Source organism: Microtus pennsylvanicus, chromosome 12 (assembly GCF_037038515.1).
Source record: "Microtus pennsylvanicus isolate mMicPen1 chromosome 12, mMicPen1.hap1, whole genome shotgun sequence".
NCBI classification, from domain to species: domain Eukaryota; kingdom Metazoa; phylum Chordata; class Mammalia; order Rodentia; family Cricetidae; genus Microtus; species Microtus pennsylvanicus.
This window is the reverse complement of record NC_134590.1, coordinates 61,219,022-61,244,204: the sequence shown is the minus strand read 5'-3', so window position 1 is coordinate 61,244,204 and position 25,183 is coordinate 61,219,022. Positions and strand designations below refer to the sequence as shown.

Sequence of the window (25,183 nt, the reverse complement as noted above, 5' to 3'; positions counted from 1 at the left end):
GCATGTCCTTAGGGAGTCCTTTGGAGCTGGGTATAGGAGAAAGGTGTGGAAGGAGCGTGTATCCCTTGCAAGGCTCAGAGCCTAGTCCTTAACGAGCCCTCTTGTAAGCCCTATTTCTTCTTTCTGCAAAGGTGGGGATGAGCATGGTATGGGGGTATAACTTGGCCCCACTCTATTAACCCTGATGGCACCGTGGTATGGACCCCACTTTCAGTGCTGTTTTATACCGATGGCTATCACCATGGCAACATGAAGCCCAGGCCCCACTGAGACCACTAATGAATTCCTTCCTCACTTCTTCTTCCCTCCCCCATCTCCCTTTTCTTTCCTTCTCCATTCCTGGCATTAATTTCTATGGGGCTCACTGTGTTCCACTGTGAGCTGGGGGCTGGCCCCACAAACATGAGGTAACGGGGTCCCTGCCATGAAGGATGGTGAGGAGACAAGGCCTGTCCTGCTCTGGCCTGGGTCAGGGACCCACACAAGCTTGTCTGTTTCCACACGCATCTCCTGTGATGTGGAATGTCACTTTCCATTGCCCACTTCTGTATTCGCATGGGCACGTTCCTTGCCACTCTATACGCATGTGCTCTTTACTACCGGCAGAGAAACTGTGTTTTCAAATAGTTGGGAGCATTTGAAAGCTGAAGACAGGCAATGAAGATTGCATCTCAAGCCCCTAAAATCAGTAACCAGTATGCTTATTTTAGAAGTGTATTCAAGAGACTTATGTAAAACAAACGATAAAACCACTCCTAAGTGAATGCTGACACCTAAGCTATCCACTGGTTAGAAATGAGATTTTTGTGCTTCACCTACACACACACACACACACACACACACACACACAGAGAGAGAGAGAGAGAGAGAGAGAGAGAGAGAGAGAGAGAAGCAACCCACAGACTTACACATGGGTACGGAGACACAGAAAAGCACAGACACACAGCACGCCACATGCAAGCACACAGACACAGAGACATAGACACGTATGTACAGATGGACAACACGAATAGGCACACAATCACACATACAGACATGAGTGTGTGCACCACTGTAGGCTGGGATCCTCACCTGTTCCCATGTGTGTTTGGCAGAACTCTCTGTGCCCGAGGAGCACTTACACTTGACTGTGGGCCTGTGTTCCCTCTCAGAGCACCTTTCATGGATGTGTCCCTGGGTGGGCCTTAAGGGTGCTTGTGTAGGTATATGGCATGGCTTCCCAAGATGGCATCTTAAGTGGTGATGGTGAGGATCAAGATGGGAGGTGGAGACAGGGGCACCCGGGGCAGGGGTAATATGTTGGTAACAGATCCTGAGAAGTGAGGAGCTAAGGGTGTGGTAAGGGGGTTAAGCGCTGGGACAGAGACAGAGTCTGGGAAGGGACTCCAGACCTCTGAAGCTTTGCTGGGCATGTGCTAACTTGGCTCTTCTTTTGGGAGCAAGTGGTTCCCACAATGACTCAGGTGGAAGAGCCCTGGGAACTCAGTACAACTGCAGCCATCAGGCACTCCTGGGCTGCCTGGCGCCTGCTCTGGGTCTTGATTCTTTGCCTTCTAAATTTCATTTCCTCATGTAATTAGGACTTTTAAAAACTGGATTCAGTCTTGGATATTCACAAGGAATTTGCAAGCCAGGTGGCACCCACCTGGAATTCTAGTATTCAGGAGGCAGAGGCAGGGGATTTGCGAGTTCAAGGCTAGCCGTGCTGCAAAGTGAGACTGTCTCTACAGACCAAAAGCTGGGATATAGTTCAGTTGCCCAGCAAAGGTAAGACTATGAGCTCAAACCCAACATTTCAAAAATAAACAAGAATAAAGGCAAATATACTTTTGAGACTGACCGAGGAATGCCCTGGGCTCCGAGCAGCCACCTGAAGGTCCAGCTCTGCTTTCCATGGAGAAATCAAAGGAAAACCCAGGGGCAGAAGAAGGCATGTCCAGGTCCCTAGACAACTTGCTTTATCAAGTTGCGTCTGAGGAAGAAGGTACTGGCCTCGGATATGTGAGGCTCGATTAGGAAGATCCGTATTTCTGCTGCCCATGTGAGGAATGGTCCCTTGCTCCACCCTGCAGAGAAGAGGCAGTGTCTCAAGGCATGAGGCTTCTACCCAACTTTAGTGCTACTGACCCTTTCTGCAGGGCTGCTGGGGACAATCCTTGGAGCCCTGCCTACTGGCCTGGCCCTCCTGGGGCTGTAGGAGCTTCGTGCCCTTGTGAGCTACTCACATCTCCATAGCCAGCTTTGGTCTGTTTTGCTAAAGATGACAGTTGCTTGTTGGGAGGCATAAGCTATTTTTCTAAAACCACACATTGCCAAAACATTTTGGGCTTCTGATGCACTGTTCAAATCTGAGCCATCTTGAGCCCCAAATAGGCAAGGGGTTAGGCCATCTGCCGGCTGGGGATGCAGAGGTAGTGACACAGACGTTCAGTGCTGAAGCAACCTGCTCTTGATGCTTTGGTCTTCCTGGGAAACCCTGCTTGGATAGATGATTACAAGACCCCTCACTGTAAGGGAAACACAGTGACCGTGGACTGTGACAGCAACAGCAAAGATACTCAGCTTTGACTCTGTCACCTCCACTGGCCTTTTGTGCTCCCCTTGTTTGTAGCAGCAGCAGCAAGAGAAGGGGGGAGGGGAGGGTTGACAGACCTGAGTGTCCTCACAAGTCAAAGAGCCAAGGCAAGGTCACCTTGGCCCCTGGCTGCTTCTGTGGATTAGCCAGTTCTGGGTGTTTCTGAGTCACACAGCTGACCTTACATGACTGGCTCCTCTAGGCTGTCCACACTGTGGCACCTGTGGGTACCTCCTCCTGTCTAAGACACAGCATCCTATGGATGGATGTGCCGCACTGCCTCCTTCACAGGGCATGTGTGAGCTTAGGACCAGCGTGTGCCATGTTGCTGCGAACTGGGCATAGGAGTCTTTGCTCTTTCTTAGACACCATGCAGTGGATTTCTAGTTTGTACCATGAGTGGACCCAATTCCCCACAGGCTTCCCATGGTCTTGATTGTTCTTGTACACGTACAGCTGCTCTGCTGGGTATGAGACACCTCGTCTGCTCAGGTCAGGAGCTGGTTAGCAAGTCCCTATGGCAGTGACGTGTGACATTGACCATATTTTCTGTTTTATCACTTTCTTATCATCTTTGGAGAAGTGGCTAGCCAAGTTGCCCCACCCCCACCCATGTGTATTTACATACATGTGCAGAGGTGTGTGGCTGTGTGCACCTGCACTCAGAGGCCAGAGGAGTACATGAAACCATGCTTGGCTTGTTACATGGGTGTTAGGATCTGAACTCAGCCCCTCTGGAAGCACAGCAAGCCCTCCTAAGCTCTTAAGAGATCCAATTTCTTCTGTTTTTTAAAGACATACCTAATTGGTGTCACGATCAAACCAGTACACTTGTCAATCAACTGACTGAGTGAAAAAACCTGACGTTAAAACACTTGGAGGCCAGCGGTGGTGGTGCACACCTTTAATCCCAGCATTTGGGAGGCAGAGGCATGTGGATCTCTGTGAGTTCGAGGCCAGCCTGGTCTACAGAGCTAGCTCTAGGACAGCAAGGGCTACACAAAGAAACCCTGTCTCAAAATACCAGACCAAACCAAACAAACAAACAAAAACAGTTTGTTGAGAGCTACATGCTTCCCCCGGAACAGAAGCAAACACCCTGTTAAACAACCCATCACAGGTACTGTCCTGAGTTCACAGTCTTGTTCCCTGTCACATCTCTAGCCTTCCTGGCCAGCTAGACTTTGTTTCTGGACAATGGTTAGAACCTTCTGCCCCTTCGGTAGCACTGCAGCTGCTGGGGCCCATTGCAGCCACCTTGGTTTCATGGTTTGGCAGAGTGTTAGGAACCTCCACACCACAGGGCCAGAGCTCCTGCCTCCAGAGTACTTCATGGGTCCAAAGTCTGAAGCTTGAGTTTTGTGATTTCCACCTCCATAGGTGTCACCACCTACACAGTTGCCTCTACTGCCATTGCAACACTTCCTTCCTGTCCCCCATTGTTAAAGCTGTCGTAGCCACTCTCACCATAGCCCCATCCGCCATTACCATAGCCTCTGCCTTCTCCAGAGGAACCGGGACTACCTCTCCCGAAACCACCGTCATTACCAAACTATTAGAGTCATCAACACTGCCACTATATCCACCAATACAATGGTCCCTGTCGTTTCCTTCATGACCAAAGTGGTCATTGCCACCCAAACTGCCTCCACAACCAGCACCAGAGTTTCCAGATCCATGTGGGTCTACAGGAAGCACTGGACATCTCAGGTGTGAACAGGGTTCACTTCCCAACCTTCTCTCTTCCCTGCGTGGCAGCCACTCTCAAGATGGCTGCTCACAGTGTGGCATTTCTGAACGACAGCCTCATCCACAGAGCTGTGGTCCTCCGAGGTAATGAACAATGCTGTTCTTTCTCCTGCTGCCATCACGGTTCCAATCGCTTCACTTCCCCTGGCTGTACAAAAATAATCTCTAGGTGGCTTTCCTCAGTGGTGGGCAGGGTGATGGCCGGCAGGTTATGGCAGGACTGACAGCTGTAAGAACAGAGGTGGCCGGGGTGTGTTTGGCTGTGGTCATAGAAGGAAAGCTCCTTCCCACGGTTAAGTGGGCACCTCGTCTTTGAGAATCTTCTCTCAGCTGCCTTTGGTTTCACTGTTCTTTTAGGCACATTATGTGGCCTTTCATTCATAGCTTCATCCGCCTCCTGCCCTGTGGCAGTGAGTGTTCTCTGTGGTTCCTCAGATATTCAGAGATGGTTTAAAGCCCCACCCTCCAATAAGAGCTTGCTTCCATATCTGTTCAGGTTCTTTAGGAGCCTGACTTGGATCTGGCAGCGGGGAGATGAGAACTCTCAATAACACTTCCTCAGCATCATCCACAGGCAAAAAGGGCTGTTCCTTTCTTCTCTGGGTGGTGTATCATTGAATGGCAATGGTTCTTTACATATTGTGGATCCCATACCCTTACTGAATCTATGTCTTGCAAAGCTATCCTCCCCTTCATCCGCTTGTCTTCTTAGCCTCCTCCTGTGCCCTTTGCTGAACGGGAGCTTTTGGCAGGTTTTGCTGAAGTCTGCTTTCCGATTGTCCTTCTTTTGTTTATGGTTTGGTTGTCCAATCTAAGTCTTCATCCAGGCTAATAAGGGCTCTGTGCGAGCTTTTCTCTGGACAGTTGTGCTGTTTTGGATCTTGTAGTTAGGTCCTCTGCCTGTTTATGAAACTCTTAGACTTGAGTGTCCATATGCACACTTACATGCAGAGAGGAATGGCCATGTGCACCTGGACACACTTCCATTATACAAGCTAGGACCACAAACACACCCAGTCTCTGTGGACTTTTTCCAGTCACCCCAGGACAGTCACCACCCTCTCAAACGGACCCGATAAACCTGGGTCCGACTCCTCTGTGTTGGCTGTTCTTCTCTACTGTTCAGACTATCTGCTTCCTCTCTGTCTTTGTTCAGGGCATGAGGGTTGAGGGGACATGTGAATATGTGATCTGCACCCTGGAGTCAAGGACTTTGAGGTAGGATTGGGAGGCCCAGTCTGAAATGTGTGCACTTGGGGCCTTCTGGACTTCTATCCCAGCTCTGCTGTGTCTGCCCACCAAATGGCCCTGCTCAAGTCCCTCTCTGCCCTCATGGCTCTTATGACAATGAAGGCTGAAATGCACCCACAGTGTATTATATAAAAGAACTGAACCCCTAGTATGTGTGGAACTGAGTAATGTGTGTGTGTGTGTGTGTGTGTGTGTGTGTGTGCAGTGTGGCAAGTCACAGGGAAGGCAGCAACTGTTACAGAGGGAAATCCTGTCTGTCTCTCTGTTGCTTTGTCTCTCTGTTTCCCTCTATCTCCCCAATGTGTTTATATCTCCATGTATGTCACGTGTGTGGCATGCCTGAAGAGGACATAGGATAATCTGGAGCTGGAGTTACAGGTAATTGTGAGCTGTCCAGCATGGGTGCTGGGAACCGAACTCAGGTCCTCTGGAAGATCAGCAAACTCTCTTAACCACTGAACCATCTCTCCAGCCCTGAACCTAGTGTCTCAGAAACTGTTTCCATCAGTGTTCTATGTCCCTTTAAATTCACAAGTGGACATAGGGCTTGCTTACCCTGGGGCTGTCACAGGGAGGACTTGTGGGGAGCAGGGGGAAGGAAGGAAGGTCATGAACTAGGGAACATCAACTTTGGCTATCAGCTGACTTTTCTAAAATTACAGAGTGGTTTTCAACCTTTGCTCAGAACTCAAAACACAGCGTTCCCCTGCCCACTCACTGTTCTCTATTGTAATCACCAAAATGACCTGGACCCTTACCCTGTCATTCAGGCTGGCCCTGGGTATGGCTACTGCCCATGAGGCAGTTCAGTCCTGGAAGGGCCCAGGCACCAGCCCCTGCCAGCAAATCCCAGTGTGTTCTGGGAAGAAAAAGCCTGGATATTCGCCAAGCTGTGAGGGTCAGAGGGGATAAGATTAGGGGGTATCAGGAAGACTCCTATGAAGGAGGTGGCTTTGGGAGCAAAAAGACCATTTGGTGAGTCTGGGAGGTCCAGAGGAACCCGGGTGGCAGGGTTAACATGAGCAGGGGCCTTGACTGGGGTCAGCCACCATGGTTGGGGGTCTCTCTTCTCTGCCTTGAAGATCCTTTGGCCCGAGACATGAGCGTGGATGGAAGGAGCTGAGCTGATTGCCAGGAGGAAGTGCAGAGCAGCTGGCAAGGCCCACTCGGGAGAGAGTCTTGATTCTCCTTTCCCATAAGCAGGGGCCTTGGCCTAGTTTTTCCAAGGGAAAACAGGCAGAGGTAGCGAGTGAGGTAAGGTGCTCTTAGCGCCCCCCCCCCCAACTTCTTATTCAGGAAGGTGCCAATTAAGATTCAAGTTCAGAAGCGGGCGTGGAGCCTCTTCCCGTTTTAGGCTGCTGTGAGACACGGCTTCATCTTTCACATCTAGCGGCAGGCCCACCTGCCACACCCTGGGAGCAGCGCTCACTGCTGAGAATGGTGGCAACAGCACTTCAGGTCTCCTTTTGGCACCATGTAGAAGTAAACCAGAGGCAAGAAATTACAATTAGTGTAATCTATTTGTTTTAGGATTAAAATTTGTAATCTAATTTAATGGCTTTTAAAGAATTACTAAGCTAGAAAGTGCCAATTGAGAGAATTGAGGAGTACAGAGATAAACAAAACAAAACCCCCTTAAAACCCCCAAACCCCAATCTATGCTCCCTGTTCCCATCACTGGAGAAATGAAGTTGCCCCTTCCCACCCTCCAATCCTTGCTTCCACTTCTTGTCCCCTAGGCCATGCAGAGGTGAAGGGACCAGACCCTCCTTTTATATTGACCTGTCCACAGTCACACCCAGGGGTGGTTGATTACACATCTGGTCTCCAGAGATCAAGGATCAGGCCGGCGGAGCTAGGTCTCCCAGCTTCTGAACAGGCCGTGGATACGCCCTAGCTTGTGCAGATCTTTGATCTCAGTGGCTTCTGGGCCTTTGATGTGCTCACTTCCTCAGATGTGTGCACAGAATAGACACCCACCCTGCATGCTATGGCCCCCTGGGCACCCACCGCAGTGGCAACACTTACCTGCTTTGTGCTTTGCCCAGGCCGGGGAGAAGCACTACCACCCTTCCTGTGCGCTATGCGTCAGGTGCGGCCAGATGTTCTCAGAGGGCGAGGAGATGTACCTGCAAGGTAAGCATTCAGATGTGCCTATTGCACGCTATGCTCGGGGTGAAAAACTCCCACAGTGCTGCTGGGAGCTGGCATATCACACACTGACTGTGATCTCGAGTCAGCCACACTGCCATCGAGGGTGTCAGTGAACCCGAGTGAGTGAGATCAGGCTGCCAAAGAGTAGGCCACGAGGTCCCACCGCTGCCCCTCAGGCCTCATCGCACGCAAGGACTCAAAGACTTTAGTTGTGCCCTACCTGAGCCTTTTGGTGCCCCTTCTACACTGCAGCAAGACCAGGTTTCCTTCCTGCAGGGTGGAAAGTAGCCGTCTTCACAACACTGGCAAAGGGAAATTTGGAGAAAGGAGCCTTCCGATGTGTTCCCTAGAACTCTATTCACACACCATTAAAACTCATATTGATAGGGACAGTGAGGTAGCTTCATGGCTGGAGCCCCTGACTGCACGAACCTGATGGCCTGACTTCCACCCCTGGAACCCAAGTAAAGGTGGACAGAGAGAACTGGCTGTTGGAATGTGCCCTCTGACCTTTACACACTTCACATGTGCCATGACAACCCCCCCATACCAATAAAATAAAAGTAAATTACAATGATAAGTGTCAAAATGGAAAACAACAGTGGAGCTTAGCCCCTTCATGGCTATTTCTCACTTTAGACCCATCCAATGTTTCATTCCCTAAAACAGCCGAGCAGAGGGCATTGGTGGTATAGACACAATGAAGCCACAAATGGCAGGAGTGGCAGAGAGGTGACAGCATTGCCAGGTCACTGTCCCCCCTGAGGCAGTATGGGGGACAGAGCAACCAACTGAAGGTGGCTCCAGGTCACACAGGTGCTTAAGAGGTCGTCAGTCTTTCAGGCCTGAGAGGGAGGTTACGTCTGTTCCCTTCCGGTCCTGTCTCTTGGAAAGTCAAAGAGGCACCATAGTTTCATCATTTAGGTTAAGATGTTCGGTCAGGGCCTGGTGCAAGAGCTTGGTCAGCCTACCCTCCAGGGCTGTTAGTCAGAGGGAGTGGCTGCGAGGCCAAGACATCCCAGATACATCAGCAGAGAAGGCTGGGAGTGCTGCTTGGAGGAGGTGTGGGCTTGGCTTGGCCACGACGAGAGGCTGGAGCTGCAGGGTGAATAGGTGACTAGGAAAGCAGAGAGTCCACCAGGAGCCTACATTCAAACGGAAGGTGGCAGAGGATTGGCTCAGCCTGGTGATCTGGTCCTCACCAGACTGAATGCAGCAAGAGGAGAGAGCTCACCCCTCAACCGCTGCTCAGGGCTAGCAGGAGAGACAGACACAGGAGGCTTGAGGGGATTAACTTCATCTCAGATCACGTGACCATGGGACACTGGAATGACTGGGGGTACAGGGGCCAGCAATAGGGTGGGCACGATCTGTGGCCTTGTTTGTATTTCATCTCTTTGGCAACTTGCTCTTTCTCCTGGGGTCCTGGGACAGGGACAGAGCTGGTAGCAGCTGCATCTGTTGTGTTCTGTCTATAGACTGATGCTGAGTAACCACAGAGAGACATTCCAATCTGTGTGTGAGACAGGCCTCCCTTTTCTGAGGCATTCCCTGGCTGGGGATGATGTCAGATGTGACAGTCTCATCCCTACTGTCGCCTGTTGTTCCCAAGGGAGATCCTGAGAGTCAGGCCAGCCACCACGGCTGCTCTGTGGGAGGCCCTCTGCAGAGGCCTCGCTGTGGATGTAAATGGAGCCCTTAGAGGGCCAGCCAATGCCAAGCACGGCTCGCTGGCATAGTGGCTTGGGGACACGTGCTCACATGAAGGTGTCCTTATCTCTGGAAACAAAGATCCCCTTCATGAGTCTGGGATATTGAGCCAATGCAGTGGGACCTGCCAGGGCTTTCTGTGGGCACCGAGTCCAGGCTGCCCTCTCAGGCATGGGTTTTCCACACTGCAGTGAAGGTCTGACCAGGCTAGTGGCACTTCTTTGTGCTCTCTGGGGAGCTGAAGACTATGGCCAGGGCCTTGTGTAGGACCCCCACCATTCCCAGCCACTCTGAGGTCTTCTGTTTGGCTCCTCATAGCTACTCTCTCCATGAAGGTGGTCTCTGGCAGGTTGTTGGTGCTGTGACCAGAGAGAGCTCTGGCAAATGTGGTGCTATGACTTTCATGGTATCCCAGCCATGAGAGCTTCTTCCCTACCCCTGCCTCTGTACTTGATGCTACCTCCAAGAATACCCGTCTGGCTAGCTTAGGGCTGGGCAGTGTGCCCAGGCTCCCTGGGACCCGTGTTGCTGCCCACAAAAGTAATCGGACCACATTGGGAAGTTCTCTGCTTTCCCTCATGCCATTACCCCACATGAGCCAAGCTGCTTTCAGTGTCATGGAGAGGAGGTGTGGAGCCTGTCTGAAGGATATTGAGCAGGTAATCATGCGTGGGCACTGCACCCAGAACTGCTCTTTGACCTCTTCCTTTGGGAATCTACCCACAGGCTCCTCTATCTGGCACCCGGCATGTCGGCAAGCAGCCAGGACTGAAGACAAGAGCAAGGTTGGTGAGATTTGTGGCTTCCTGGTGTGTTCTCCACATGCAGGTTAGAGGGGGAGATGCAGGCCAGCCTACTCACGCTTCTCAGCCAGGTCTCCAAGACATCGCAGGACAGCCAGGCTCAGGGGACAGAGGGCCACAAGGTAGGGGATCATATAGGTCAATGAGCCATCATGTAGGTCTAATGGGGTTCCAGGGACACCAGATGGCCCAGCCCTGCTGACTTTCTTGTCTAGTCAGTGAACACAGATGGTCATGACAATTTAGGAGAGCCCTAATAGTCCCTATGGCCATCAGAACATTTGTGGGCTCAAACTGTGCCTGGGCTTAACAGGTCCTACACCCTCACTGATAGCTGGCCTGCCTGCCATAGAGCAAGTTCTTGAGTGTAGATTGGTCAGAATACAAATACACAGCAAGTCCCAAAGCAGAACATCTGTCTTCTCCTTGTGGGGACAGGCATGTCACCCTCCTGCACAGATGCAGGACAGGGCACATAGAGCACGCCAACCAGGCAAGCTCCATGCTCGAGATTTCACCGGGGCTCCAGCAAGGGAGGAGGGTGATTCTTCGAGCCCACATATCAGATCCATTGAGCCCCTGCAACCCGAGGCTCTTGTCCTAGGGCACAGGTTGGTCTTGCCGACATGGTCACCCATACCCTGAGATGATCAGGTGTGGTCAGCCCTCCCTGAACACAGCTGCTGCTGAGATGAGGTAACCATGGCCTCCTAGAGGCTGAGAGCAAAGGTCAGCCTCTAGGAAGGCATGGGCTCTGAGCACCATAGATGCCCTACTGTGTGCCAGGCACCAGGATTATGGAGAGACAACAGCCACGCTGGGTGGGAAGGAAGCACAGCATTCAGAGGGTGCTCGAGAGCTCAAACTCAGGCCCTGGGAGAAGAGCAGCAGTGATTTCCAGGGTGGTTAAGGTGCAGGGCAGAAAGAGGAGGGGAAGAAGGAAGGGGTGGGAGGAGGAAGAAGAAAAACCCAGGAGAAGGAAATGATGGGGGAGAAGGGAGAGGAAGATTGGCTGTAACAGAAGCAGGGGGATACACAGAACAGGGAGGAACACAGGGAGGCAGTGGCTAGCAGGGCGCTGTTCAGGATCCTCTCAGCAGCCCTGCCTTTGGCTGTGAGGAACTCATAACCACCCCCGCACCTCCCCACCTCCCCACCCCCCAGTGACTGTGCATCCTTCTGCCCCATTGCGCTGACATCCTATTAAGTCTTTGCTGTGGCTTTCCAGGTAGGAGGCCAATGAGTAATGCACACTGTATGCTTTGTTTCCATCAGTGCTGATGCTCTCTGCAAACTATGCATCTGCCACTTAGGGCATCCTTGCCCTCAGTCACGGTCTGTGGAGATGTGAACATAGATCCTGACACCATCTTGCCTGCAGGGTCCCCTGTGCTGCCCAACCACTCAGCAGAAGAGGGAGTCAGACCTGCCCAGAGGCCCCAGATATACTCTCAGGCATACGTGTGCTCAGGGAAATGACCTGACCAGAGATTGAGCTAGGAAAGGGAGCTGGTACCCTGCTCTTCTCCCTTCCCACAGTCAGCTTCAAGGACCAGGTAAAGTAGGGTGGCCCTGCCCGATACCAGCTGCAGGCGACAACAGCCTTCCTCATTTTCTGTGATCTCTGGCCAGATGGAAGGCCCTGAGGGATGGATGCTGCCAGACCAGGGATTAAGGCAGCCTTGTTTTCCTGGGCCTTTGCAGGCAGGCCCTACATCCCAGGCTCTCTGGTCTGTACAGAAGTGAGTAGCCTAACATGAAGGCTGTCTCCTTAAGTCAACATTTGGGGCAGAGCCTGGGCAGCCTAAGACAAGCTGACTTCTTGTCAGGTATTCAGTCTGGGCTTCCCAGGACTGGCCGATGTCTGGTCTGACCTGAGGATGAAGGGGTCAGACTCCTGCACTCTGTTGCTCCACGTGTGAGCTGCCCTCGAGTAGGGGAAACCAGGCAGGCCTGACTGGCTTATGAAAACTGTCCCTGAGAAACACAGCATGAAGGCAGCACCTATGTTATTGACTCTTGAAATCTGCCACTGAGTGGAGGCAGAGCCTACTTTCTACCCAGTGACAAGGAATGGATTCCCTGTCTTGGGCTTAATAGTCACCATAACAAGTGACACTTGGGACATCTCTAGGACACTCAGGGAACTCATTCTGCTTTAGGACCCTGGCTCCTGATTGGTCTATCCATGCAGGGCCAGGCCAGCAGGAAGAAATACGGGTCTTCCTTGCTGTTTAGAAAGCCACTCCAACTGTGTCGCTGTCCCTCCTCTACTCAGGCAAGGAAGATGTTGTGGACAAGAACCACTGTTTACAGGGTCCTGAGCATCTGGAATAGGTGCAGGGGACATTGGGAGATGTAGTCACGACTGCCCAGATCCACAGGCATTGTGGCATCTTTAGCACAGTGCCCAGAACCCAGAACCCACAGGTATTATGGCATCCTTGGCATAGCATCCAATGCCCACAAGTATCATGGCATCCTCAGCACAGCACCCAATGCCCATAGGTATCAAGACATCCTTAGCACAGCATCTGGCACCCACCATGTGTTTTTTTCTATACCTGGAACTGGGGAGAGGGCAGCAAATGAGGCTCATGGACTTCCTACCAGTTCCAGGTCCTATTCTTACCTCTGTGGGTGGGAACAAGGCAGTGCCACAAGGCCAGGTGGGAAACATGGCACTGAAGTTCACTGTGGGTCTTTGTGGAACATAACAGGTTAGGAATGGTGGAGGGTGGGATAATACCCATCTTCTCACCCTAGTGACAGTCACCCCAGCTCTTCTCCCTATCTCCTCTGCTGATGGTGAGTCAGGTTCTGGCCTCTGCCCTCCCCCACAGAGCTAGGCACTGAGTCTAAGGAGGGCTCACATCATCTCTGCTCAGAGTGGCTGGAGCCCATGGCACAAAGAGAGCTGGCAGCGGTCATCTCTGCCAGCTCTGTGGATCTGGCTCAGATATTCCCCTGACATGACCAAGGGACAATGCTCTGAATGCCACATTGGTCTGCAGTGCATGCCAGGAATAGCAGGCCCCTTTCTGGGCATCTTGCCACTTTCCAGAGAAGGGGTCAGGCAGGCATCATCCAGGGTCAGTGGAGCACAGTACCCACTCGGCCTCTCCCCACTAGAAGAGCAGGCCCCGTCTTACAGGCACCAATTACAGGCATGAGGGGGCCACTGCATGGAGCAGTTCTGAGGTACGTGGTGACTAAGGACTGGACAGTCAGTGCCATGAGGCGATCCCATTCCCGTCAGCCTCGAAAGCTGTGGGGGAGGGGTACCTGTCAGTGTATTCCCCGAGCTGAGGTGCTGAGAAATCAAAGGCCTGAGGGGAGGCAGAGCTCAGTGCTGAGGGGTCCAGAGCGCAGGAGCTGCAGAGGGGATGGCAGGATCCGAAGAGCAAGCTTCACGCCATCCCTCCTCTCTCCCTTCTAGATGCACAGCTCTGTTTGCAGCCAGCCCTGCCCGGGCACCCTGCCCTGTGCCTCACAGGTTTGTGACCCCTGCTGCCTTGTGTGGCCCGTCTGGTCCTGGTGTCTGCCTGTCCCTGCTGGTGTCATGCTAAGTGTAGGAGGAGCTCAGGAGGGGAGGCCTCCTCCAGGTCAGGCTTGGTTCCTCTGGCCTGGAGGTTTCAACACATTCCCTGCCTCCCTGTGGCAGGGATCAAGGCTGCAGGTGATGGCCGGCCGGCTGGCTCCTCCTGAGGCCTCTCTGACTGGGGTTGGTGGCAGCATCTTGTTTTCTTACATGCTTGTGTGTGCGTTCATGTTCTGAACTCTTTTTAAGATGACTCCAAGCAGATTGGCTTAGATCCACCCAGTGACCCATTTTACCTTTGTGACCTCTACGAGGACCCCCATCTCCACACGGTCACACTCTGAGGTCCCAGGAAAGGGCCTCAACATGGGAAATTTAAGAAAACCAATGAGGGCCTTAACAGATGTCAACCGCCTCAGGAGAGGAGCATGGCAGACTCCGGAGGCAAAAAAAAAAGAGCCTCCTGAGGAAAAGTGAGGGAGGGGCGGTGGTGGTGTGGGTCACTGAAGATATGCAGGGGAGGACATGAGACCCAGGGCAGAGGGGTCAGAGCTCTCATCTTCTGAAAGGCAGGGACACCTCTTGGAAATATGTTCTTCTTAGATGAGGCGAGCAAGAGGCATGAGAACGGGCATGCCAGGAACTAGACCAGGAGAAGGGGTCTAGAGTGGCCAGGGGCACAGGCCTTGCCTGGAAGGATGAAAGCCAGGTGTGGGGCATTCAGGGGATCTGTATGAGGGAGGGGAAGGAGGAGCTAGAGCTAGTGATACAGGGGGGAGGGGAGGAGGGCATGTAAGGAGGGTTGGGCACTGTCAATGGCAGAGACTGGGAGGAAGCTGGTTATGCAGTGACATCACGCATCACCTGGTACTGGCAGAGCTGAGCCTAGGTAAGGGAGGAAGGAGTAGCTGAGATGGCCTGAGGGCTCGGTCAGCAGAGGGGAGGGTGTGACTGCTGGGTGTGGCTGGAGGACTGACATTTGTCCAAGGAGAGGAACTAAGCATTGGAAAATAGCAGAGGTTCCATACACCATGGAGATGGTGCATCACATGGTTGTTAGACATGCCCACCTACCTTCATCCTCAGAGACATGATAACCTCACCCCAGCATCCCTTAGGGCATTCTGAGCTTTTCGTGAGTGGCGGGTTGTAGACACCTTATCTTCACTAATGGCCTGCTGTGTTTATTGTAGTCTTCAGTTGTTCTTCCAAGCCTGTGCATTTGTTCCAAGACTTCCCTCAACCTACAAAAGGGGGAAAATTCCACCTGCCGAGTTCACTGGCATTCCTGCCCATATCCTGGAGATGCCTCCAGAAGGTGCCCAACAGCATGGCTCCAGGTCAACCTGTACAACTCTGTTCTAGGAAACCAGGACTTCCTCAGAGAGCATTGTCTCCGTGCCTGCATCAAGCACGTCGGGGTCCCCAAGCCGTGTGATCTACGTAAGTGAGGGCCATGGAGAGTGCCGTGGGGTGGTGGTGGGGTCACCACTGGGCCAGTTCTGTGGAGACTGCAATCTGCTGAAGATGGTCTCTGTGGGCTCCAAGGGTGAGGCTGGACACCCAGCACTACCTTGGGGGAAAATGGGCAGAGAGCTGGAGAATGACTCGAACCCTGAGGCCTGGACACATCTGTGTGGCCTAGGAAGGCTGCTAGGAATTTGTCCTCAACTGACTGGTGATGAGAGGGAAGCATGGAGCATAGCTGTGGTCATCATCCTGCAGGCGGGCAGTGGCTGGTCTCTAGGTAGTCAGCCGAGGCCATGTGAAGGAAGGGTATGTGGGCCTATAAGCTGCTATGCAGGTCCACGCACATGCACAGAAGGCTCCTACCCAACTCCCCAAGAGAAAGGTATTGTAAAATAGCACCAGACAGACCTTGGTGGGCCAAGGGGCCACGTGGTGGGTGAGAATCAAAGGCCTCATGGTGAGCAGGAGACAAATATGCCGTGCAGGGTCACTGTGACCACAGTGTGGAGGGAGAGGGTTCTAGAACCCTGGGAGGACATTTGTGTTGAGTCTCAGCCAGTGCCTGGCTGTGCATCGGAGGCAAGGTGTTTCCCCTGTGGGCCTCTGAAAGCTCATTTGTAAGCTGGGGTGAATTCAACCCCACCACCCACTCTGTGCAGATGCCTGATTGCTCAGCTTTAGACAAAATGTGACCAAGCCGGTGGAGTCCCAGACAACTCTAGTCCTGACCTGGGGATGTAGGAGAGGACATGCAGTCCACAGAAGGTCAGCCCTCTGACCTGGATGGAAGTGAGACCTCCATGAGTGGGAATAGCATGTGCACAGCTCTCAGATGAAGGATGGAAACTACAGGACCAAGAGGCAGGATGTATAGAATGGGGGCAGAGGAGACCAAGATCAACTGATGGTCAGGGAAAGATCCCCTGAGCTCCATTCGTCCAAACAGCTAGAACATCCCCATGGGATGGTCCATGGTGATCATAAGCCCTGGCTTAACATTTGACCTCAGGTATTTCGAGACCTGCCCTGGGCTCCAGAAGAATGGTCAGAGATGTGAAGCATTAGGCCTTCAGTCATAGTGCAAGGCTAAGTGCAAGACTCTCTCTGCCAAATGTCCCCAGGGAGCCCTGAGTCTAGTAGTCAGAAAGGCTTCCTAGAGATGGGTGAGGGCTGCTGGGCTCTGGAGAGCCTGATAGGTTCTGGAAAGACAAAGATGTGGGTGGCCTGAGGTAGAAGATGCCTGGGGGTATCAGGAGAGCCACTTGATGCAGCTGTAGTTTGAGAGAGTTGTTCCAACAGGGAGTACCAATGGGGGAAGTGTTCTAGAATCATTCAGCTGCCATGCCTTCTTAGGTGAGTGACTCTGGGAAAATTATCCAGCTTCTCTGAGTGTTGGACTCTTGTAAGTGGGAGCACTGTGAGTGTCCCCACCACAGGGAGCTGTGACTTTCTGTCACTGATGCAGCTCAGTGTCCGCTGTGGCTGTTGAGGCTTTGTCTCAGAATCCCAGCAGAGGAGACCTGGCAAAGACTGATGCAGAAATGGAACCTGAGCAAGGAGGGACTAGCCCAGAGCCAGGCTGGGGACTGGAGAGAGTGGAGGTGCTCCTAGGACCAGAGCAGATATGTGGGACCATACAGAGAGCATGGGCACAGTGGGACACTCACTGTCCAAGATGGCAGGGAGGAATAAGCAGGCACAACAGCAGCCACATGAATCTCATCTGAGCCAGCATGGCGGCTCACAACATCTCACAGTCAGTGAACACATGTGGGCCGTGTCCCAGCACCCTGTCAAATGCTGAGCAGACATCTTGCTGCCGTTTCTGTACCTGCTCAACACTGCTAAGAAGAGGGAAGAGAGAATGAGAATGAGTGCAGAGGTGGCCACGTGTATGTGTCACACACGTGAAACTTTGTGGGAGTCAGTCCTGGTGTGCAAGTAGGCATGCCAGTATGTGGATGTGTTGTGAACCGGCAGGTGTGTGTTATCACATGGGAGTGGGTGCAGTTTTAGTTGTTGTGCATGCCCTCATCACCTCGGAGAGGCACATTCTCTGTGTGTCCTGATGTGTGCAGGCATACCTGTGTGTGCATTGATGTGAGCAGTGGATTGTGTGCATGTACATCTGTGATATATGTTTGTGCTGTATACCTGTACCATGGGTGGTTTTCGGTCATAGCCTGAGTCTCCTTGTCAGGCACATTATGGGTTCATCAATACATTATGGGCATAATGAACAACCTCAGTGTCTGATCCCGAGGCTATTCCTGTGATTAGGTCCTGGGCCTTGCATCCCTGTCCTACCTTTCCTGGGAGCTGGGTATGCTCAGATGTTGCTGGACCGTCATCACTGCTGGCTGTGAAGTTGCTCTGTCCTGGCCTGTGACATGAGTGTCCGCTCCTCTGCTCTCTCTCCCATCAGGCGAAGCTTGGCGATGAGATCCTGGACTACAGGGACTTGGCTGCTCTTCCCAAAAACAAAGCAATCTATAACATTGACCGGCCCGACATGATCTCCTATTCACCCTACATTAGCCACTCGGCCATTGGGGACAGGCAGAGCTATGGCGAGGTATGGATCGTCACCATGTGTTGCATGCTTCCCCCGATGCTGGGCTCTTGTGGACAGAGTTTAGTCATGGCCACTGCTCTCAGCTTCTTTGTTCCCAGATAACACGCCCATCTTATTTAAGGCACTCCTAACTAACCACGCCCCCCTCAGGGAAGTGAGGCTGAGAGTGGATTGGAGGTGAGCAGAGTTGGAGTAAGGGAAGCACACTCTGAAAATTTCTGCATTTTCTGGCTACTAAGTGCTTTCATGACACATGTTCTTTGTCATTTTCCCTCTCTGGACCATATGGGCTTGAGCCCACATTCCCAGGCTAGCTCTTCTTCTGTGGGTTCCTTGAGTTCATCTCTAGGCTGGTTGAACAATATGGGTCATGATTCCCGGCATTAGTGAAAGTAGACAGCATCTATTGGTGATGTCTGAAAGTAGGCAGCAACTATTAGTGATATCTGAAAGTAGGCAGCATCTATTGGAGATGCCTGAAAGTAGGCAGCATCCATTGTTGATGTCTGAAAGTAGACAGTATCGATTGGTGATGTCTTATTTAGGCTGCCTGTTTCCATTGAGTGCTGCAGCTCTTACTGAGTCTCATTTATTTCTGTCATGAGGTCTTAGTGTGTTTTTGGCTGTGTGTGGAGCTCAGAAAAGATGCCCACCCACTCGGGAGGCAGAGGCAGGCGGATCTCTGTGAGTTCGAGACCAGCCTGGTCTACAGGACAGGCTCCAAAGCCACAGAGAAACCCTGTCTCAAAAAACCAAACAAAAAAAAAAGAAAGAAAAAGAAAAGATGCCCACCTGGGGCAGAAAAATTGTTATTCCTAATATGTGCTCCTTTGACTCCTTGCTGTGGCTTCAGCAAAGCCTCGCAGGGAGTAAAAGCCAAGACCTGGGGTATTGTACATATCTCATAGTGTTGAGTTGCCCAGCTTGGCCCTGCATAGGTCATAGCTTCCAGACAAGCCTGCAGGCTCTGAGGGCCACTCAGAGATGGAGAAGAACAAAGGGACTGGCAGGTGGCCATCCTGGTGTGCATGTCTAAGGAGGGGGTTCACGGGCCTTATGGCTACTGTGCCGCCCACCGTGTGCCTGAGCTGGGTGTGGATGTCACCATCCCACATCCTGCCTTTGAGCAGCAGGGAACTGAAGAGGCTCAGAGACCAAGCAACTTGTCTGTGTCCCTCTGAGATCCAGAATTCCCCCTACAGACCATGAGATCCAAAGCTTCCCCCCTCACACAGACCATGAGATCCAAAGCTTTCCCCCTACAGACCATGAGATCCAAAGCTTTCCCCCCTACAGACCATGAGATCCAAAGCTTCCCCCCTACAGACCATGAGATCCAAAGCTTCCCCCGCCTACAGACCATGAGATCCAAAGCTCCCCCCCCCCAGACCATGAGATCCAAAGCTTTCCCCCTACAGACCATGAGATCCAAAGCTTTCCCCCCTACAGACCACGAGATTCAAAGCTTTCCCCTACAGACCATGCACTGACTGTTTCCTTGGCTGATCCTCAGGGACATGGAAGTCAGGCCTCAGAGCTGGCTTCAAGTCCCACTGTGGTCAGCTTCAGAATGCCACCAGGGCTCTCCCTAAGTGGAGCATTGACATCCTGCACTGGCTTCAGGAAGCCCTGGTGGGAGGGATTTAGTGGGCAGTGGTGATATACAGGACCACAGACTGTTGACAACCTTGTCCTATATCCCTGGGTCACACAGTGTTGCCGCTTGTGTGTGGCATAGAGTTGTGGACACGGTCTGGAGACCTCTGAGGTTTCTTTCAGCATCTGAGACTACATAGCAAGATCCATGTGACCCACAGGTAGTCCTGACTTAAGGGTCTGTCCCTCAGAGGGCAGTGGGACAGCCTGGGAGAGTCTTTATGTGATTCAGGAGTTACCCTCTCCAGTATCTGCTTGGCGACAAGCTCGTACCTTCTGCCTATCCTGCCTGTGAGACCTGCTTTAGCAGATGTCGGTACCAGGCTGTCCTGGGGAAGGAAGGGGTGTTCCCACTAAAATGCCACTTCCTCCCAAGGCCCGGGATGGTGTGTGGTGGGCAACATAACATAGAAAACCATAAGCTCTTGTAGGGTAGATTATATACAGAATACACAGTGGCTCATTATGGCCTCATTGCCTCATCCCTGTGGACCATTCTCAAGAGCAGAGTTTTCATTTCTGTCACTGTATCTGGCCCAGCCCCTGGGAATTATTTTTCCCAATTGTACCTAAGAAAACCATGACCAAGTGAGGCTCAGCTAGGACTCATAGGGGCCCAGGTAAGCTGGCTCTGGCCCCTGCTCTCCGAGTGTCCTGAATGAGGTGGAAGAGCCATCCTTCTAGCGGAGAGGAGCCATTGGCTAGAAACATAAGGACTGGAGCATCCTCTCTGAGCCTATGTCTCCTTGCTCTCTCCCAGCCCATGGCCCTAGTCACCCTCTTTCTGCTGTCCCCCACCCATCTGTCCTCTCCAGAGAAAATAAGAGTCGAGCCCAGTGGGTATTACCAGAGTGGTCCCTCAACCACCAACTGCTTTGTTTCTGAACTCGTGGTCTCTGTGAGAATAAGAATGGGATCAGGTGGGCTGAGTAGAGGAAGGCGCTGGGCCAAGCAGCACCAAGCCATCTCTTGTGGTGGGGCTCTTTCTTAGCTAGAGTCTCAGGTCACTGAATGTGGGTGCCTGTGTTGCCTGTGGTTACCAAACAGCCCTCTTACCCCAAAGCAACCCCTGGCACAGCGCACTAACAGACGGCTCTGTTGTGTCCACAGTCGCCTCAGTTGCTTTCACCAACGCCGACTGAGGTAACCACCTCCTATGCCTGTGTCCCGTGTGCTCATGGTGCTACCAACTGCAGGGTTATAGAGATGACCAGCATGGCACCCTGAGGGCCACAGGGCCCTAGCCACGCCTCACCGGGGCCCCCTGCTGGTTGTTTTTATAATCGCATCTCATCTGCATGCTCCCCCTTGTGTGTGCAGACAGGTCTTTACCAACACAGGGGATGTGGTGTCGCCTGGCAGCTCCTGGCCTGGGTCATGACTTCCTTGGGTGAGCTGAGGTCCACTTCTATCCCCCACAACTAGATATACAGGAAGTTCCAGGACCTTGTCGCTGAGCACTCTCTGAGAGCTGTGCTGTCAAATAGGCTCAATAGCACTGCAGGGCTTCTTCTTGCCTTGGAAGCAGTGAGGCAGATTGTGGCCTCTCAGACCCTCAGCCATGTGACAGAGTCCATGGGGAGGGCATAGTGGCACAGCACACTTTGAGTCCTCTCTCTGTGCCGGACACGGCTACCATCATTTTATACCTAATTCCTTTAGCCCAGAGCATCTCCCAGAGATAGCTTCCAATGGGGAAACTGGAGCCTAGACGTCAAATAACTGGGCTATTTTTTCCTACCTTCCCTATCCCTGGGGTGTGTCCCATTCCAGCCCAGAGAGCTGATCTCAAGAGTGAGGATTTCCTTGTCATCTCAGACTGAGGAATACTTTTTACTTCTTGTAGCTTTAGAAGCAGGATCTACGGCAAGAGCCCCTGCCTGTCCTTCTATGACCTCCTCAGCCTGTTTTCTTAGAAACCATACCTGGGCCATTGTGGGGACCATGGTGCTGTGGGGTATCTGGGGTTGAGATGAGGCTAGGAGGGCTGGCATGACCCAGGCCACCAGACTTCATTGCTGAGGGATGGGCAGTCTGATCCTCGAACCATGGTGCCATGCCATCTCACGCCGCTGTCGCCTGCTCCTCTTCCTGCTGAGATAGGGGTTGTGTCATCAGCGCTTGTGGGCCTTGTTGTCTGGCTTCTGAGCCCCAGAGGGTACCCTCCCACCTCAGAAGGTGCCCCAGAACATCTAGGTCCTCCCTCACACACAGGGAGCATTTCAGTGTGTTCTCAACCAGTTCCAAAAGTCTGGGGATGGTTAAGAGGGAGGGAATGGGACAGGGAGAATGCAGGTAGGGTCCTTTCACCCCATTCCAGAGGGTCAGATGGACAAGAAGGGTGGATGTCTAATGGTCCCATGATCAGGCCAAGGGGGCTTGTTATGGCTCAGACCTACCTCGCTGTCCGGATGTGCTCTGTCTGTGCTCTGAGACCCTGTTTTCGGGCTGCGTTGTTTCTGCCCTTGGGATCTAGAGGGCAAATACAGTGGGGCAGATGAAAGGCAAGCAGTGCTTCTGACCCAGGTGCTCCCACGCTGTCTTCCCACCCAGGGGGATCAGGATGATCGGTCCTACAAGCAGTGCCGGACCTCCAGCCCCAGCTCTGCTGGCTCCGTCAGCCTCGGGCACTACACCCCAACATCACGGTCACCCCAGCACTACAGTCGCCCAGGTATTTATCCCCACCCTGCTTCCCTTGACCCCTGACGAGGCTGTACTTCTCAATGAGTTTGCAGATAGAAAGTAGCTGCTTTATTCACTGAGAAAAGTGGCTGAGTTGGGGGTGGCAGGAGCCAGTGCGTGGTTAATGGAGAGTCACTTAGCCATAAGGAAAAGGATTGCCCTATGCCTAGGAGCAGGTAGCCATGAGGCAGCTGGTCACCCTGGGGCTGGAGAAGCTGTCTAAATCCACAGTGCACATCCCGAGAAACATCCTGCCCTGAGGCCCACACGGAGCAACCAGAGTTTGGTTCTGGGGGTAGTAACAGAACAGTCAGAATGTGGAATAGCACATGAGGCAGGACACCGAGTCACAGCCTGTTGTGAGCCCATAGGAGTTTGGAAGGACTTGATCTGAGGAGTCAAAGTCAGTGGCTACACCACCAGCCAGGCAGGGTGTCTAATGCTGTACCTATCACTCCCTAACCCTGCAGACAGCCATCCTAATAAAGAGGCTGGCAATAGACTGCTATGACCTTCCAAGCTGGGACAGAGCCCTGCACAGGGCCTCTGATCCTATTCCCTCATCCCCACCCACCCACCCCACCCCTCAATTCCAATCGTCTTCCTCAGCTTTGAGCTGGCATGTGGAAGCCACAGGGGCCATGCACAAAAGCGATGCCTTTTGGAGGGATTTTTCCAGCCTGCTTCTTCCCTTTCCAGCCGCGCATGACCCATTTTCACACCTATGGGCCATAGCTCTTAGTTTTGAAAACTCGGTGGAAAAATCAACTTATTTGTTTGCAATCATTGTCATCGGTTCCTTGCAATACACCTGGCCCTTCCTGCTTAGCAAGTGTGAGGAGTGAGGGTGAGTGAGTGTGTATGGGAGAGTGAGTGAGTGAGTGTCTGAGTGGCTGGGCTGGTGGATAAGTGTGTGAATGAGAATGAGTCAATGAGTGAGTGAGTGAATGAATGAATGAGTGGGTTGTGGATGAGCAACTGAGTGAGGGAATGAGTGAGTGAGTTAACGGGTTAGTCAGTAGGTGAATGAGTGAGTTAATGATGGTTAGTGTATGTATAAGTGAGAGAATTGAGCGACTGAGTGAGTGAATGAATGAATGAGTGGATGATTGAGTAAATGAATGGAGGTATGTGAGTGAATGAGAAAATGAACAGATAGTAGGTGTGTGGATAGAAGTGCCTTTCTTGAGCCCTTCCCCTAAGGCTCCTTGTGACTTGACCTCTGACTTCGCATCCCCAAGAGGGCCTGCCTAACTGCTAAGTGCTTGGTCAGGGGTAAAGCCTACAGGGCCAAGCTTTCTATCTGAGCTGGCAAGTGCCATGAGGATGCTGGTGACAGATCACTCCCTGACCTCTGGAAGCTGCCCTCCCATTTTCCTTGATATCAAGGACACCCCAAAGTGAGCCACAGGCAGGACCAGAGGCTGTGTCCCAAGCCCTGGCTGCTACCCTGTGTCCCAGAGGCAGCATCTCCTGACCCCACCTGGAGGAGAATGGCCCACAGCCTGCTGGGTGACCCTCTTCAGGTGCTCCAGGAGAGCAGAGGGACAATGTCCCTGGCCAAGTGGGGACTAGGACAAGTTGGTGGCTCTGGGGTGGAGGAGCCCAGGGTTACTGACTGCTCTCTGTTGCCCGCAGCTGGTACTGTGAGTGTTGGTACCAGTAGCTGTCTGTCCCTGTCCCAACACCCAAGCCCTACATCCGTGTTCAGACATCATTACATCCCCTACTTCCGAGGTAAGGCGTGCAGTGCGCAGCGGGGGGTGCTCGTCCCATGTCTCCGCATGGCTTCCAGAGCCCTGTGTCTCATGTCTGTGTTCTTCCTGTGTTGTGTGTGTCTGGCTCTATTTCGTCAGTGTGTCCATGTTCCTGGAAGGAGAGCAGGGTTGATTTGTCACTGAAAGTGAAGCTGGAGAGGGCATGTCAATGAACATCTTGCTGCACGCTTAGGGCCCCACTAGAGCCATTATACACGTTTCCCCATCAACTCTATGTGGTGGGGTGCATCCGGTAGCATCAGCCTTCAGGAGCAGGAGCTGAGAAGTGAGAGGTGGTGATGTCCCCAGCCTCAGACCCCTGGCAGCTGTCCCAGGACTCAACCCAGGGGACTCTAACCCCAGGCTCTTTCCAGGATGCAGAACCAGCCATGATCCATGTTCTGTAGACCCATATATGTGACTTCCATGGGGAGAGTGGACACCCTTGTATTTTCCTCCACTCTAAGAATTGAGTTATGTAGACCCCAAGTTCACATATTGATGGCCAAGACTCCATGTAGCAGTGTTTGAAGAAACACAGTGAAAGCAGCAGTAGAGGTAGGGTGAGCTCTCAAGGTGGGATCTCATCTGCTGGGACTAGTGACCTTGTAAGAAGGAGGCCCTGGGCATCAGTGGAGAGATGGTCAACAAGCCAGGATGAAATACCACCAAAATAAAACAAACAATAACAACCCCAAAACCCACTCCTGGGCTTTGATCATGAGAAATGAGAGACTAAAATGGATGTAGACCCTGAACTGTGAGTTTTGTTACACAACCCAGCTGATAAAGGCACTGGCAAATGACATCTGGGGACTTAGAAAACATCGCAATGATTTTCTCAAGAGTACCTGGGCAATATATTAAGTTCCCTGTCTCTCACAGTCATAAAATGGTACCCATGGCAAGCTCCATTCCACGGGGACAGGAGCAGCTGACAGCTAACTCCTGTCACTAGCAGCCAGTAAACAGCCCGTTCTCCTTCATCTTTATTCTCACCCCTGGCCCCACTGAGAAGAGCCCTTGGCACTATCATGTCTTCCTTGCTCCTTCATGGGCTCTCCACACATCCCAGTCTCTAGCAGGGGTTGAGTCTCCAGTGAAGATGTACAGCCCCAGATGGCACATCCCTAGAGCAGTAGAGTGGCTTCTGGGGCCTTGATACACACGTATCATATGTCTGTGGGAGTCTCAGAGTGAGGGGTGCTCCCTGGACCTGGAGGGAGCCTGACGGCTCTGGAGAGTGTCTTTTTTCCC

At 52.5% G+C, this 25,183-nt stretch overlaps 1 protein-coding gene across 31 annotated transcripts in view; it reads left to right on the top strand.

Moving 5' to 3' along the window:
- Nucleotides 1–25,183, top strand: part of Ablim2 (actin binding LIM protein family member 2) — a 123,791-nt gene that overhangs the window by 59,728 nt on the left and 38,880 nt on the right. For 7 of the 31 annotated variants that reach the window (XR_012907296.1, XR_012907300.1, XM_075943780.1 and 4 more), the window contains exons 7-14: nucleotides 7,624–7,711; nucleotides 10,166–10,224; nucleotides 13,682–13,738; nucleotides 15,149–15,226; nucleotides 17,679–17,828; nucleotides 20,595–20,627; nucleotides 22,038–22,158; nucleotides 23,808–23,906. Coding sequence is in view for 16 of the 31 variants with exons in the window: in XM_075943780.1 (XP_075799895.1) it covers nucleotides 7,624–7,711; nucleotides 10,166–10,224; nucleotides 13,682–13,738; nucleotides 15,149–15,226; nucleotides 17,679–17,828; nucleotides 20,595–20,627; nucleotides 22,038–22,158; nucleotides 23,808–23,906 (685 nt within the window). In the remaining 15 variants the exon portion in view is untranslated. The remainder of the gene's footprint in view (nucleotides 1–7,623; nucleotides 7,712–10,165; nucleotides 10,225–13,681; nucleotides 13,739–15,148; nucleotides 15,227–17,678; nucleotides 17,829–20,594; nucleotides 20,628–22,037; nucleotides 22,159–23,807; nucleotides 23,907–25,183) is intronic. The other 24 variants (XR_012907306.1, XR_012907297.1, XR_012907302.1 and 21 more) reach the window with 7 other exon arrangements.